The sequence below is a fragment of the Acinonyx jubatus genome, chromosome D3 (assembly GCF_027475565.1).
Source record: "Acinonyx jubatus isolate Ajub_Pintada_27869175 chromosome D3, VMU_Ajub_asm_v1.0, whole genome shotgun sequence".
NCBI lineage: Eukaryota > Metazoa > Chordata > Mammalia > Carnivora > Felidae > Acinonyx > Acinonyx jubatus.
Window position 1 is genome coordinate 92,152,391 of NC_069392.1, and position 16,406 is coordinate 92,168,796.

At 57.4% G+C, this 16,406-nt stretch overlaps 1 protein-coding gene across 6 annotated transcripts in view; it reads right to left on the bottom strand.

Annotated features, from left to right (window-relative positions):
* The window catches only part of SLC66A2 (solute carrier family 66 member 2), a 51,321-nt gene extending 36,599 nt beyond the window's left edge, over positions 1-14,722 (bottom strand). For 5 of the 6 annotated variants that reach the window (XM_053206092.1, XM_053206093.1, XM_027069232.2 and 2 more), the window contains exons 1-3: positions 14,640-14,722; positions 13,672-13,989; positions 6,061-6,194 (exon numbers count right to left, since the gene is read on the bottom strand). In XM_053206092.1, the coding sequence (XP_053062067.1) occupies positions 6,061-6,194; positions 13,672-13,874 (337 nt within the window). In that variant the 5' untranslated portion in view covers positions 13,875-13,989; positions 14,640-14,722. The remainder of the gene's footprint in view (positions 1-6,060; positions 6,195-13,671; positions 13,990-14,639) is intronic. The other variant, XM_027069233.2, reaches the window with a different exon arrangement.
* Between the last annotated feature and the right edge of the window lie 1,684 nt (positions 14,723-16,406).

The window sequence follows — 16,406 nt, forward strand, 5'->3', positions numbered from 1 at the left end:
GCCTCTCGGGTCACAATGATGGGGGAAGGAAAGGCAGCAGCTGGTAGGGGGTGTGGGTCAGGGTGGGAAGTCTGCCCTGAGTCAGACTTTCCGGAGGACAGAGTCAAGCCACCTCAGGCTTCTCGGCTAGAAAGTAGTGAGATCAGGCCTACACCTTAAGAATCATCTTTGCGCAGGACAGACGGGAGGAGGGCCAGTCCCCAGGCTGAGAGACCAGGGGGCATCGTCCACAATCACATACTTTCAGGCATCTGTGAACACCCACTCCAGGCACCGAGGTCCAGAAACAGCCTCAGCAACGTGTCCACATCGTCCCCATCGGAGGCAGCGTGCATGTCCTCGCCCCTTGATTACGGGGGGCCTGTGACCACTCCATTCTGCAGAAGCGACGCATGCTTCCCAAGACCAGAGCACAGACACGGCTTCCACCTGGTTCCCTCTCATGCTCCCCTTGCGACCTGCTTGCCATGCCGCGAGGAAGCTAGGAAGCTTAGGCCACAAGAGAAGGCCACGTGAAGATCTCCCAGCAGACCCCCCAACACGGGAGCAACTGAGAGAAAGGGAGGGACCTAGAGGGTGAAAGACACAGAAAGAGGGAGGGAGGCAGGGCCCCGGCAAACGGCCAACCATACTGTCGCTGTCCAGCCAGACTCGTGAGCGTCACTGCGTCCTTGCAAATCACCAAGCGTGGGGTTACTTGTGGAGCAGCCACAGAGACTGGAACAGAACCTGATGGGACAGAAGTCTGGGACGAGCTCAGACAGGAGAAGTGGCCGTCCTGGATGCCACGGGACAGCAGGAGGGAGGGCCGGTGAGCTGACCAGAGGCCAGACCATCAACCGCTCCCAGGGGCTTCTGGGCTTTGTCACAGTGTGAGAGCCACTGCAGTGCGTGAGGGCTGGGGGGGCGATGGCCACAGGTGGCTCACACGATGCCCTAGAGACCAGGGGACCGGGCGGAGGTCCGGGCAAGGAGAGACAAGACCTACATCAGGGTCGTGGCTGTGGACAGGGCAGGTCAGGATTTGTAGCCTCACGTCCAAGGACATCAACAAGCCCTCGAAAATACAGAATGGTTTACAGACACACATTGTACTGAGTGGGAGTGGGAGTCCTCAGCTTTCATTGCTGGAATGGAATGTGACCCTCCCCGCCCAAGTTTTTAGTTTAATGCAGACATAACCACATATCATAAAGGATTCACTCGTTGAACGTGTACAATCAAGTGGTTTTTAGCATGTTCCACCGCAGTCTTGGAACACTTCTGTCCCCCACAACAGAGCCCCGTCTCCGTGAGCAGCACCTCCCGTGCCCCCACCCGCCTCCCCAGCCAACTCCATTCTGGAAGCGGACTGTTGAGACTTGGGGCAAACGTCGAGTGAATGTGACTGAGTCGCAGACAATTTCTCTCTCTTGAAGAAGGAACAAGCGAGCCCCTGTGTGCCGCTGGTGGTACCGTTCCCAGAGCCGATAAGCCACATCATCTGGCGGTAAGAACATGTCATCCCGGGACCCCCGACAAAACAGCGTTCCAGGAGCCTCCTCACCGAGACCCCTGCGAGCAGGGACAAAGCAAGTGGCTCTTTCATTCTCGGCCCGTGGAAGATCAGAGCCACGACCGAAGAGCTCAGTGAAGGGTCACAGGATGCGTCAGCACACACACCTGAACTATTTCGTCTGCCACAACTCTCCCAGCTCCACCCACTGAAAAAGCCAAAACCCACCCCCAATCCACAGCTGTCCCAGGGGCCAGACCGTGGTCTCCACATGCCACAGCCCAGTGCCACAAGCGCTCCTGGGAGAAACGGCCGAGTCCAGGTCTGGGGCAGGAACAGAAGATGACGCGCCCAGAGCACCCTGTCACACCAGGGACACGGCTCCGAGGGACCACTCGTCTCTGCCGAAAAGTCAAGAGCTGACCGGAGAGGCTCCCGCTGGCAGATGGGTGGGTCCGCGGGGCCTTGAAGGGACGCGACAATGGCAATCGGGCGAACGCATCAAATATGTTCACATCCACACACTCGGAAAAGTGGAAAAACAAACGTGAACGCAGCTGCAGGATGTGAGGGACCAATTCTGAGAACTGGCAGATAAAGAGAAGGAAGCAATTGCCTGCCTTTAATTTATAAATTACACCCTGGATAACTGCACTGCTAGAACAGCATTTCCAGGGAAGTTCCTCTCCGGAGAAGCCCCGTGGCTAACAGCCGAGCAAAGGCTGACGGGGCATCGGTGTTCTGCAGCCCCACGGCTGATGGGTTTAGGCACGGGGCACCCTCCACCACCCACATCCAAAGTCAGCCAAGGTGACGGGATGTGCCCCTTGTGGAAGAAACAACAGTCCGGCAAAAAGGAGCCAGACCTAGATCTGACCAGACCTCTGGATCCAATTAGCTTCTCAAAACGTGTTTCACAGGGCGTCCCGGAGACAGGAAGCCTCGACGCACCACCACGGGGTGTGGCAGAAGCCAGGTGGGGCCGCCTCCGTGCAGCCACGGGAGTCTGGTCCACACGCAGGCGTGGCTTGGCGGCAGGGCCGGGGTCTCAATTCCACATCCCCACACTCCCCGCGTGTACCGCTCAGGCCACAGACGGAGGGCTGGTGCACAGCAGGCACCACGTGCAGGGCAGACACAGCAGGCACCACGTGCAGGGCAGACACAGCAGACACGTTTCGAGGAACAAGGGACATCAGGGAGAACCTGCAGCTGACCTCGGCGTGCCGCCTCGACTGCGGCCCGCGGACAGAAACCAGCCCCAAATCGGGAAGTGAGGAGGAAGCCGCACACTTACACAAATACTGGGTGTTTGACAATTAAGGGATTACTTTTTTACGGCTGAAAATGGTATTATGGATACTTTTTCAAGTCCTTATCTATTAGAGATCCGTTATGAACTATATACAGACTATATCTGGAATTTGCTTCAAAAACTGCAGGCAGGCGATGTGAACAGGGTCTCAGGACAGCTGGAGGCGGGTGTGATTACTGGTGGGGGGGGCTCAGACACGCTCTCTCCGACTCCATGTGTGTTCGAGGTTCTCCACGAAAAAACACAAGGGACGAAAAGGAAACATACAGCACACACAAGCCACTCTGGACCTCACGCCCTCTGTGCGGCCACACGGAGAGTCCACAGCAGCTTCTGGAGATCTCCCCCTGAAGCCTGTGGGCCTGGCCCCCTCGGACCCACAGCCCAGTCTGACCTCCCCCAGGTATGAGCGAGGGCACAGAAGGAACCCCCGATGTCACCTCTGGACGGCTGGGTGGAAAGCTCTTTGCTTTTACTTCACGTTCCTCTCGTCCCCAAAATGTCGACAATGACCATGTACTGGGGCGCCTGGGTGGCTCAGTCGGTTAAGCGGCTGACTTCGGCTCAGGTCATGATCTCACAGTTCATGGGTTTGAGCCCTACATCGGGCTCTGGTCTGACAGCTCAGAGCCTGGAGCCTGTTTCAGATTCTGTGTCTCCCTCGCTCTCTGACCCTCCCCCACTCACACTCTGTCTCTCTCTGTCTCAAAAATAAAGAAACATTTAAAAAAATCCAAAAAAAAAAATTAAGTATGAATCTCAAGATCTCTCAAACACTGTATCCCGGATCCCAGGATACGATCCCAGGATGCGGAGTTTAGGGTAGATTCTCCCCCTGAGGCCGTCTGGGGCCCAGCAGGGAGCCCAGGGGTCAGGAGCCTGGCCCTCCGTACCCCACCAGAGCCCCAGCAAAGCGGAGCCCGGCAGGGCAGGCCAACTGCCCCCACAGTCCTGGCCGTCACCAGCAGATGGCTGCTCCCCGCTGCAAGGTCAAAGCCCCTGCAGCCCCGCCCACCCGTACGTCTGCGGATTTCCAGCCAGCCCTTTGGCCAGCTGCCAACGCCCGCCAACAGACACCCGCCAGACGCTGCGGACCTCACAGCTGCCGTAACAGGTTACCCCAAACTCGGCGGCCGACAACACAGACTTATCACCTCACTATTTGGGAGACCAGAAGTCTGACATGGGTCTCACTGGGCTAAAGTCAGGGCATATTCCTTCTGAAGTTTCCAGGCAAGAACCCAGGTCCTCCCGTGCATCCAACCTGTTGGCAGAATTTGGATCCTGGGGGCTGAGGCCCCCAAGTCCCTGCTGGCTGGAAGATGAAGGCTGTTCCAGCCTCAAAGGCCTGCTGTGCTTTTGGCGCTAGCCCTTCCCCCACGTCCAAAGCCAGAACCACATCCTCTTGACGTCCATCCCTGACGGGCTCTCCTCTCCCACTCCACGGGCCCGGCGGACACTGGGTCCACCCAGACAGTCCAGGCCAACCTCCCCCCGCCTCCGAGGCCTCACACTCACCTTGCCTGCAGCCCCTGTGCCCCGCGAGGTGGCACCACGGTTGCCAAGCGTGGGCGAAGCGGGCTCCATTAATTGGCTCATCACAGAGAGGGTTACTTGCCAAGATTCAGATGGCAGCCCTATCCCTGGAAACCGGGATTCACGGTCTTAACCCAACCCATTCCAGTTAACCAGAAGAGAAATGCTGCCTTTGGAAGAATCTACATAGAGCACTGGAAGTCAAGACAGAACGGACCCCCGGGACAGGAGAGGAGAGGCCCGGCTTCCCGCTGACAAGGTCGGCCCCTGCCTCACCCTCACTGTGCCTACGTTCCCGTATTTCAGCAAGGTCACATAAATGTTAAACTCCAGGACTGTCCAGGGCCCGGACGCTCGCACACCCGCAGGATACCTGGCACCCTACTTCATCCGAGCTTACACCCCCTTTCGCACAAGATCACAAAACCCAGGCTCATGACTCAAAGCCTGAGGCTCAGGACACCAAGCAACTGTGGGCACCGCGTGCCCGCTCCCAGCGCTCCTCTGTCCCTGGGGCAGGAGGACCATTACTGACGCCCCCCCACACCGGCGCTCTGCAGCCGGCCTTGAGACCCTGCGCACACGAAAGGTGGGGTTCCCAGATCACAGACAGAAGCGGGCGGGAGCTGTGCCAGCAGAGAAAACTGCTAGGTAAGAGCAAGTAAAGGGCCAGCCCCTCGCCTCTTAAGGGACCCGCCGGACACGCCCGCTCTCAAGGAAGGACCAGCGATACAAGCAGCCCCGCCTCCGGTGCGATTTCCCAGGTCACAAGAGGGAGAGACGAGAGAGAACAAACACACAACAGAAGCACATGGTGCTGATCTCTACAGCTGACGTGACACTAATCGGTCCAGGCCACCCGTCAGAGCTGGAGGCTGACCTATTTTCTACAAAGACTGAAATTAGCATACCTTCGTCTCTAAAGACAGAAGCTACAGGGGGAAAGGGTCCGCTCAAACGGAAAGGAAATCACCGACAGGAATAAAATTCAGGGGCAAGACCTCGAGTCCACAGGAGTCCCCAAAGTAAACAAACTAGCAAAAACACTTCTCTGAGCAACAGGGGAGATAAACACACACTATTTCAGACAAAATCAAAGCGAGAGCTGTCTTCAATTTAGTAACTAGAAGAAAACCAGGAGTAAGGCATTAACCCCCTGCGTGTTCAAACACAGAACATCAGCTGAGGAAGAGCTTTTTCAAAGGAAAAGGCAAAAACGAGAAGAATTTTCTCTTTGCTGAGCCACAAACAGTCACGGAGCAGCACGGGCCGAGCATGTAACCCGTCTGCCCACGCTCCAGGGGACAACCCACCTGGCCCCACAGCAACATGACTCTGGGTGAATGTTCAGTAAGGTGTGTGAGAAGATCCCCGCTACCCCGGCCGCAGGTAAATGGTACAAGTGAAGGGCATGTCTCATGTACAAGCCACACACACAGATAAAACTGCCTCCTCAGACAGCATCTTTCTGTGACCTGATCCTGTCCCAATTCAGAATCCCCTCGTAATCATCACAGAGGATGCTGGCACACTGAGATTAGTTAGTAAACATTTAACGTGCTGAAAACACGGACATCGGTTACACACAACCGAGCATTTGGTGGATTCAAAGCTGCTCAGGTAACACTAACGCGGCTCCCTACTTCACCCATGAGCACAGGATGACTTTGCCTGCTGACTTAGTGCTTTATTCCCAAAGTTGCAGATCACCAACCTGCAAAGAAACGGCGTTTTACGTTCAGCTCATTTGTCACGCGGACTTCGGTGCAGAGTTTCAACATCAGTAACATGGTCAAGATCATGACTATGCTTTGCCAGAGGAGCGGCGACTCAAAATGCCTTCCAAACCTGGGGAGGTAAAGAGACCACGGCATCAGGAGGGCCCCCGCACACCAGGGGCCTCACCGCCTCTCCCTGCCCAGGTCCCGACCAAGGCCCCCACGGCCACATCCTGAGCAGCCCCCAGAGGGTCTCTCACATCCGTCACAGCCTCTGGCACCGACTGCCTCGGCCTCGGGCTCCATGGTGCACAGAGCTGGGTGAGCAGGGACACTCCTGGACGGCTGGGCGCGGGGACACCTCTCAGAATCATGTGCACGGCTCCTCAAAAGCCACACTCACCTCCCCAGGAGCCGCTGATGAGGGTGTGGACGGGACTCCCCGTTCCCTCGCCGCACAGCCAGGTGCCCAACACCCCACCTGCAGAGGCACCTAGACCACCTGATGCCCTGGGAAGATGCATTCCAGAGTCCAGGAATGACAGGAAGCCCTGCCCCCTGACGAAGACGAGTGGGGTCAGCAGGCCAGAGCAGCCCACGCTGTGAGCAGACCAGTGAAGGGGGCCAGGGCACCCCCCACCCCCACACCCCAGAGAGGAGAAGGCAGCTGAAGGCACAACCCCCTCCCGACCTGAGGCCCTGACCCCCCCCCCCCACCCCGACCCAGGCCTCTCTGTCCAATCTCCCTCCCCACCCAGGTCTCGCTGACCCCCAGCCGAGGCCTAGTGGCTCGCGCTCTTCTCTGGGCCCCGACCCCGCCCGGCTCTCACATCCTCCCTGCTGGTTTTCCCTCCAGGGGCAGAACTTCTCACCAACTCAGCCACAAGCTCGAGGAGGTGAGACCGCAATCTAGTGACTAGCACAGGCTGGGCCTGTCAGCAGAACCCGAACCCCAGGGGCTGAGAACAGCCCGGCCCTTCGGGGGGCAGCTCGGGGTCTCCGCCATGGCCACCAGAACCACCAGAGCCGTGACCTGTTGGTCGGGCCACGCAGGCCTGCGGGACTACCATCGACGAGGCCAGGGCACAGCACCGTGCTCTTTCAAGGCCCAGCCCCAATTCTAGCCCAGCTGCTCTGGAGAAGGAACCCCGCTAGGTCTGCCTACAACATGGCCTGAAGGGTATTCCCAAAACTGGGGCTGGCGGTCAGCACCTCTAAGTCAGGAGAGCCTGCAGTCTGATTTCCCAGCTGCTCCCGAAAACAAGAAAACACAGAGACCACCACCCGGGCCCCACCTCCCACGTCCTCTCACTCCCTCGGGCCTGAGCCTACACCCAGCTCCCCCTGCAGAGAGGGCTCACCGGGGGCCGACCACGCCCACAACACAGAGCTGGGGCAGAGCTCCCTGAGGGGCCACCCCTGGGACTGCACCAAATCAATGAGAAATCGGGACAAAAACTCAGCGGCCGGGCTCGTGGTAAAGGACGAGACCAGAGGCAGCCCCTCCCCGCAGGCCAGGGCATGTCTTTGGAAGTTGTGCCTATGCTAACAAGTCTTACCTACAAGGTAAAGAAACAGCGATGTCCCCAAGGTAGAGACACTGACCCCTGCACCCGCTCCAGGGCCGACTCGGCGTCTTCAAGCCCACGTCTGTGAGCACCTCACCGCCAAGCTCGGATCACCTGCCTCTCAGGAGAGAGCAGACAGCACCTCCGATGAGGATTTGCCACGACCGCAGCCACGGCCACAGCCACGGTGAGCCGGCCCAGCAGGTGAGAATGTGCCACCTGGAGGGGAGCCACACCAGCTGAGGCTCCCACAGGAGGTCAAGCAACCAGGAAAAAACAGATGTTCCCTGCGGAGTGGGGGTTCCAGACACCGGTTCCAGGACCGGCATTCTGCACTGGTTCCTGACGCCAAGGCCCATGTCCTCTGAGCAAAGGACAGAGCAGGCCTGAGGCCACAGAGGCTCAGGCCCATGCCACCTGGGTCCAGGAAGGGCAGAGGGGCCAGGACACAGCAGACGGCTCCATGACCACCAGCTTCTTCCTGCCTCCCCAGGAAATGTCACTTCGGCTCACCTGGGACCCCGCTACTTCGTCAGGCCTCTCCTGAGGTGCCTCAGGAATTGCAAAGGAAATGCTAAGTGACTGGAGCAAGAAAGGGTTGATGAGCCAGGCCTGGGTGAAGAGAAGGTACGAGAAGAAAGAGGTGACAGTGCCCTGGGGCTTTCTAGGTCAGAGGCACAGGCTGGGGGCGCTTCCGTAGGCTCACACGGGCTCCAGGCCCCTGGCACCCGTGAGCCACTGCCCCTGCACCTCATCTCTGCTGTAGAGGGCGACTAGAACACCGGGGACCATCTAAGGACGTTCCTAGTCATTTCTAGGAACTGGATCCCACGGTTACCCAGCTGACCCCAGGGGTCAACTCATCTATAGGTGAAGGTCAGACAAGGGGCCAGCAGAAGCTAGATGTCAGCCTACTAAGACTGGAGATGCTTCCTTCCCAAGCAGGCCGGGAAGAACCACAATCAATAAGCTGCTCTGGGGCCTCTCACACCAAGCTCATCATGCGAGAAAGGCCACTTTCATGTTTTAAATGCTTAACAGAAACAATGACTGGAAAAACTGGGCAAAGAAATCAAGGTTTGCACGTCTCCTTAAACCACACACCTAAAGAGGCGCTTGGGTGCCCCAGTGGGTTAAACGTCCGACTTGGGCTCAGGTCATGACCTCATGGTTTGAGAGTTCAAGCCCCACATCAGGCTTGCTGCTGTCAGCACAGGCCTGCTTGGGATCCTCTATCCCCCTCTCGCTGCCCCTCCCCCGTCGCACATGCTCTCTCTCTCTCAAAAGTAAACAAACATAAAAAAAAAAAAAACCCACCAAAAATCGAATCCAGATGAACTCAGTGTATATAGTAAAAACAAGACCATTTAAAGTGAAGTGAGAGGGAGCAGAGGTGAGTACTTAGGGTGAAGACAGGCTGAGACACAAAATTTCAAAAAGCACAACTTTCCACAAAAGATATACAAGAGACAAAATAAATATGAAACAAGGTTCAATGTCATTAGTAACTTCGTAAACTAATTAAAATACAAAGATACCATTTTTTACTTGTCAAATTAGTTAAGCTTTTCTTCCTTTGATCCTAATAATCTGTACTGACGGGGATGTCGTGACAGCACTTTGCCCTCGCCTGTCCCTGACAATATGGGTGGGCACAACTTTTTCTTAGAACAAATGATGGGACAGCCTACCAGACAGGTGAAGGGCCTGCCGCTCACGCAGCCACTCTGAAAGGGTTCGGGGCGCCTGGGAGCCTGGGAGGCTCAGTCAGCGAAGCATCCGACTTCGGCTCAGGCCATGATCTCACGGCTGGAGTTCGAGCCCCATGTCAGGCTCTCTGCTGTCAGCACGGAGCCCACTTCAGTTCCTGTCACCCTCTCTCTCTGCCCCTCCCCAGCTCATGTCTCAAAAGCAAATAAAAACATCAAAAAAATTTTCTTAACTAAAAAAAAAATACAGTAAAATAAAAAAAGTTCTCCCTTAACTGCAGTGTCCCTAGGTCTCACCCCCCAGGAAGGTACACACCGAAGAGGGGACAGGCAACATTTCACCCAAAGTTTCCACAGAGATCACCTTCTCCGGGTCTTCAAAGTTACAGAGTAAAGCTCAAGCGGAAAGGAGTTGTGTATCTACTTCCCTGTGTCACGCCAACTGCTACACCCTTAGCAAAATGTTACTACGTCCTCAACGGTGTGGTATCTCTGGCAGTGTTCCTGTATCTCCCATCCAGTGTCAGGCTGCATGTCCAAATAGTGTTACCACACCTCGGAAACAGCTCACGGCGTCGCTGACACAACGTTGCCGTATCCAGTGCAGCTCTAAGGCAGGTCTCCAATGCGGTGTTTTCACGTCTCAGTTACTTTGTTTACTGCACGTCTGATACAGTGTTAATACATCTCCAGGACAGCCCTGCTACATCTCTGATAGATGATGCTACCTTACCACATCTGATACGGTGTCACTACATGGCTGAAGTGTGCCCACGTTCCTGATACAACGTCACTGCATCCAATACATCTGATCCAACATTACCGTATCTCTGATGCAGTGTGTTCATCCAATACAAATGGAGCTTGAGAACTACCTCTACCAAGGCACAAAGTTCCGGGGGGGCCTTGCAACATCATCCGTGCACCGTGGCCCCTCCCTCCTCGTCCCTTCTACAAAATCACAAGCCTGCAAACATGAGCTACGAGGCATCATTTAGCCTTTCTCTTGGCTTCTCCTGACACCACAGAGGCAAAATCCTATACATCAGCATTTTATAGAATATAATCTGCTGAATGCTAGTTTTGCAAAAGGATGATAAGAATCGCAAGAAATCAGGGCGCCTGCGTGGCTCAGTCCGCTGAGCGTCCGACTTCAGCTCAGGTCATGATCTCACGGTTCATGAGTTCGAGCCCCGCGTTGGGCTCTCTGCTGTCAGCACAGAGCTGGCTTCAGAAACTCTGTACCCCTCTCTCTGCCCTTCCCCTGCTCACTCTCTCTCTCTTCTCAAAAACAAAAAAACATAAAAAAAAAAAAAAGAATTGTAAGAAATAAAGCGCTAGGGTCTCACGAGTTTCAGGAACCTGGGGTTTACAAGCTCCGCTGGCCTCCCTGGGCGGCAGGGCCACCCACGAGCTCATTCCACGAGTCTGCAGGGGGCTTCCCAGCCTGGAGCTCTGAGGACCACGCTCTCAGCCAGCTCTAGGAAACACACTCTTCAGTTCTAACTTCACCACTGTTCCAGTGTAGACCCTGCTTCCCCCTCAGGGGGCGCCCGCCATGACCCGTATGTGTGTAAATGGTACGTTCCACACAATGCTTCTGCTGAAGCGTAAACCCTGCGGCATCTGCAGCGTCTGGAACATGGGAAACCCTCTAAAACCTATTAAATCATGTGGGCCACTAACCCATGAAGCCTGGAGGAGGCCCAGGAGTGGGGTCTTAGGACTAGGTGGGCAAAGAGGTACATGTTAGTCACAAGCCACAGGTGGAGCCCAGCCTGCCTGCTGGGGTTCACCCCGTGAAATCCAAGTACTGCCCTATGTGAGAAGCACATGCCCAGGCCAGAGAGACTCCTGAGGAGGGACCAGTGCCCTCTGCCAGCCCCCCTTCATCCCAGAATACTGCCTGAAGGCAGCGCTGGGGTTCACACGGTAGCCACAGGACCCCTGAAGTGACCCAGGACGGTTCAGGGTGCAGACTCCGGGGAAGGACCAATCGGATGCACAGAAATACGCTGGCCTGTGGACAAAACTGAGAATCACTAAAGGCCCCCTGTGCTGAATTAGGAGAGAGCACACACTCGTTCTCAAAGTCCCAGGCCCGGCAGTGAAGGGAGAACTTCTAGTCCAAACGCATTAAATGCCAGTTAAATCCAGAGGCCCTGGTGACTTGGCTTTCAAGAAATTAGTCTAACTTCTGCCTTCTCCAAACCAGGTATTTGGACATAGATGAGATACCCTATTCTCTTCTCTGCAATCGTAAAGGATAAGTACTCTTTTTTTTTTTTTTATATTTATTTATTTCTGAGACAGAGAGAGAGTATGAATGGGGCAGGGGCAGAGAGAGAGGGAGACACGGAATCCGAAGCAGGTTCCAGGCTCTGAACTGTCAACACAGAGCCCAACACAGGGCTCGGACTCACAGACCGCGAGATCACGACCTGAGCCAAAGTCGGTCCCTCAACCAACTGAGCCACCCAGGCGCCCTGAAGGATGAGTATTCTTAAGGAAAAGACATCTCAACTGCTCTCCGTCCCGCCCCCCCTCCCCATAAGGGAAGCCAGTCTCGGGCACTTCCCTTCCGCTGCCAGAGAAAACCCACTCCAGCGCCTAATGAAGTGCCCTTCCTGGCCAACGCTGTGACACCAGGCAGGTGGCAGGCCAGGGGCTCCCTGAGCGCCCTCCAGTGCGCTCAGGGTTAACAACTGTGTCAGAGGCAACTGCATTTTGGGACCTGCTTCCGTTCAACCTTAGACTGGATTAAGGCCATTTTAGAAAAGGGAAGCCACGTGTCACCCTGAAGTGAGTGAGCTCTATCCCCAAAGGAGAAAGAGGAATCTTCAAAATGGGGTTCTTCAGCTTGTGCCAAAGAAAAAACTAAGCACCCACTGGCCCTCCTTTCAAAGCAGCCTGGCCCAGAGACAAACCTGGCGGTGTGACACATTCTCCGGGGAGGAGCCAACTTACCAGCTCACCTTTTAAAAGCCCCGGACGAGGGCAAAACTAACACACAGTGGACACAAATCAAAGGCATGGGGCCGCCACGGCTGGATGGAACACAGAGGAGAGAACTTCGGGACTCAGAACAGTCCTCTCTCGGTTGTGATGGTGACGGGAAGGGGGCGTTGTCAAAACTCATCGAACTGGACGCTTACAATGGATGCTTTTATTCCACGAAAATCGTACCTCCGTAAGGCGGACTCAAACATGAATTAGCTGGGGAGTCAGGGTGGCTCAGTCGGTTAAGAGTCTGACTTTTGATTTCAGCTCAGGTCATGACCTCACAGTTTGTGAGTTCAAGCCCCGCACCAGGCTCTGAGCCGACAGTGTGGAACCTGCTTAGGACTCTCTCTCTCTCTCCCTCTCTCTGCCTCTCCCCTGATCGCTCTCTTTCTCTCTCTCTCAAAATAAATAATAAACTTAAGAAAAAGAACTAGCAGAAAACGTCATTACTCAGTAACGAACAAGTCAGAAGGAAGGGCCAGAAGCAGAGCTCTGGACACTCCCGCCTGGTGCCCTTATCCGGCCTCCACACCCACCCACCCTCCGGAGCAACTTTCCTCACTATCTGTGCTCACAGAGGGTCCGGGCGCCACCAAGTAGAAAGGAAAGTTCCAGACCTTTTTAGTCTTAGAATGAGGCTCCAAGATCTCATTTCATTTCCTCTAAAAACTCCCCCTCCCAAACATGTCTCGCTTTAGCAACTGTTAAAATTAATTTCCGGTTCCTTACCCGAATGCAAATGATAATAAGAGGAAGCTGGGCTGGGAGTGGCAAGAAAAAATAGTCTCTTAAGTATTATCCAGAAAGTTGACTTTCCTATTAAAACAAAACAAAACAAAACCGTACACACAACAAGAAGGCTGAGGGGACCACCGTCCCTGTACATGACCCCTGAATGCTCTTTCCTGTCAGGCTGTGATGTCCCCTCCTAAGGGGCTCCAGTGGTCAGTGGGCAGGCTGTGAGGTCCCCTTCCTACAGCTCATCCCTTTTTCTTCATCTTAATCACTTACTCATTCCTTGTTTTCTCTTTCCCACTCCCATGCAAACTCTAAGGACAGGGACCCAGTTCTAGGACCTTATCCAGCACACAGAAGTCCGTGGGAAAATATTTGACAACGTAAGAAGGACAAAAAATGAAGACGCGGACATGAGACTACAGTAAGTTTCTCCACTCCAATCCCACCATTTTCCCCGGGGAACAGTCCCGCCCACTTCACCAGCTCCCTCCTAGGAAGTACAGCCGCCTGCACCACCACCCCACTCCGAAACCCCAAAAAGAGAAAGCCATCACCCTGGAAGTACCCCCACAGAAAGCTCCCAACTTACCAGAAAAGGATCCGTAAAATGTTAGCCACCAGGAGCACCAGACACACGTAGGTAGAGAAGCCCTCAGCATTCTGAGTCCTCCGGATGTCCCTGTACTGTGGGATATAGGGCACGACCCCTCCGAACACCATGGCCCCGGCTGCCCCCCAGGACACCAGCTGGTGCAAGGGGACCAAAAGCCAATCCAAGCCTTCTGCTTCCATCCCGACTGACGTCCACCTGGCCCGGGGGCCCTCCGCTCTCACGGTCCTGGAACGCGCGCTGACGGTCACCCCCACATCGCCGCCGCTACCTTGTGCAGCCCTCCACCACCGGGGCCTGGCGAGAGAGGAAAGGAGGTGAACTCCGGCGCAGGGCCCTGGAGGCAAAGCGAGGGGCGCGCTCCCAGGGCGCTCCCGGAAGCCCGCGGAGGCTCACGGCGGCGGCACGACCCCCTCCTCAGACACCGGCGCCTCCGGGAGCCCTGCGCACGCGAACCGGCACCCGCGGGGGGAAAGAGGCGCGGGGCGCACGGCGGTGGACGCGGGCCTGGGAAGCACGCTCAGTCCGGGGGCGGGCGATGGCTGCGTCCCAGCGGGAACACGCGGCCGGGGTGGGGCGGAGCGCGCTCAGTCCCGGGGGCGCGCTCAGCCCCGGTGGGGCTCTCAGTCCTGGGGACGCGCTCAGCCCTGGTGGGGCGCTCGGCCCCGGGGGCGCGCTCAGCCCTGGGGACGCGCTCGGCCCCGGGGCGCGCTCAGCCCTGCGGACGCGCTCGGCCCCGGGGGCGCGCTCAGGCCCGGGGGGCGCGCTCAGCAGGAGAGTGGGGTGGCTCGGTCTGGGGTGGGACGCACGGCCCGGGGGTGGGGAGACACACTCAGTCCTGGGACCCACCGCCCGCCCCGAGCCCCGAGCCCCGAGCCAGGGGAGGGCGGTCCCCGCGCCGCGCCCGCGTCCACACGCGGCCTGCGGATCCGAGGCCCGGCCCTTACCCTCCGCGCCCGCACCCGCGCCCGCGCCGGCCCCGCCCGGTCTGTTCTGCGTGCACCTTCCGTCTGTCCGTCCCAGCGCCGCAGCCCCGCCTCCGAGTGACGTCACAATGCAGGGGACCCGCCCACCCAGGCGGCAGGCAGAGAGGCGCTGGGTCCTAGAGCGCACCTGTCTGTCAGGGAGGGGTCGGAGCTAGACGGAGAACGAAGTGGTGGATTGAGGGTCGCCGCGGCGATGCTGCTCCGCCGGCCCGGCCCGCCCCTCCCCGCTTAGGAAACACCTGCGTGGTGAGACCGCGCCTCGAGAGCCAGGGACGCACCAGACGCGTCCCCCGACCTGTGCCTGGGCGAGGGGCCGTGTGGACGCGGTGCGCCGCCACGGAGAGCAGAGGACAGGGTGCCGTCCACGGCCGAGGTCTGCGCGAGGCCTGGGGACCCCCCTCGTGGGGGCCCGGGTTGGGTCTGCCCTCCCCCCCGCCCCCGGTGATGCCGGCGGTCCCTCCGCACCTTCGTTTTCCGACGACCTGGGAAGTCGGGGGGTAGGGGGGTGGGGGGGGCTGCCCGTCCCGATGCGGGCGGGGCCCTGAGAAGCAGGGTGCAGAAGTGAGCCGTGTCAGCAACCTCACCTGGTCTCCGGTGAGGCGGAAACAGGCCCACCGTGTGCCTGAAGCCTCCGTAGGCCCGCCTTCCGCTCCCACCGCAGGTACCCCAGGCCCAGGGCGGCAGCCGGGACTGCTGGTCGGGGCGCAGTCTCTCAGACACATCGTGACCGAAGGACCGAAGGACGTGCTGGACATGCCGCTCCCTGACTTGCCAAGTGCTTCCCAGCCTCGGCCCATTCACAGAGCTCTTCCCCGACCGAGGTGAGCCCCCAGGGGCCCTAGCAGGTGCACCGCGCCTGCATGCTGGTGGTCTGGGTGTGCATGGAGCCCTATGCCCGGTGGGATGGTGAGCCGTGAGGACCCTTGTAGGAAACCAGCGAGCCCTGTGTGCCCAGGCCTCTTGCAGGAGGGACTCAGGGCAGAGAACTGCAGGGCCCCAAGGTTCTGCTCCCATCTCAGTGAGGTGGGACCTGAAACACCCCAAAAGGGAAGGCCTGGTGGATGAGAGCAGGTGGCCCTGGGGGCACACACCCGGTCGGCCAGCTTCCCCGCCCGCAGGTCTGACCTGGTCTCCTGCTTCCTACCGGGAAGATTTTGTGAGAAATCATGGGAACAGCACGGACCTCACTGAGACTAAGTCCCAAACAAGCCTGGTCTGATGAGAAGGGCCTCCTTAAAGCACAGGGTCATGCTTACTTCCCCCCCGTGTCCCAGGCTGTTGTTAGGTTTTCTGAGTCACAGCTACTCAGAGGATCCACAGGGAACAACTGAGAACACAGCAGCAGGAATGTACAGGGAAATGAAAGTACACACGCAGAGAGGGAAGTGGCGGCAAGACTGGGAGAAAAGAAGTAGGTGTTCCTACTTAACCGCCTCTCCTGAACTCTGCAGGCCCGAGAGCATTCCACTCTGTCCTGGAGGCTGGGGTGGAGTGACAGGCTCCCCTCCTACTCTCACTGGATCACGTGGAGTCACGTCCACTGGTCCTGTTCATGCTGGCAAAGGCGGGCAGATTGGTCACCGGCCCCCAGCCGCCCACTCCCCTGGATCCATCAGGGCACGTCTCAGAGCCTGCTAAGTAGATACAATCCTGCGTTCTTGGCCCAGGACCTCACCCCGAAAGTGAGCTGATGACTGAGAGTGGGCTTGTAATCGTTTTAAACACCAA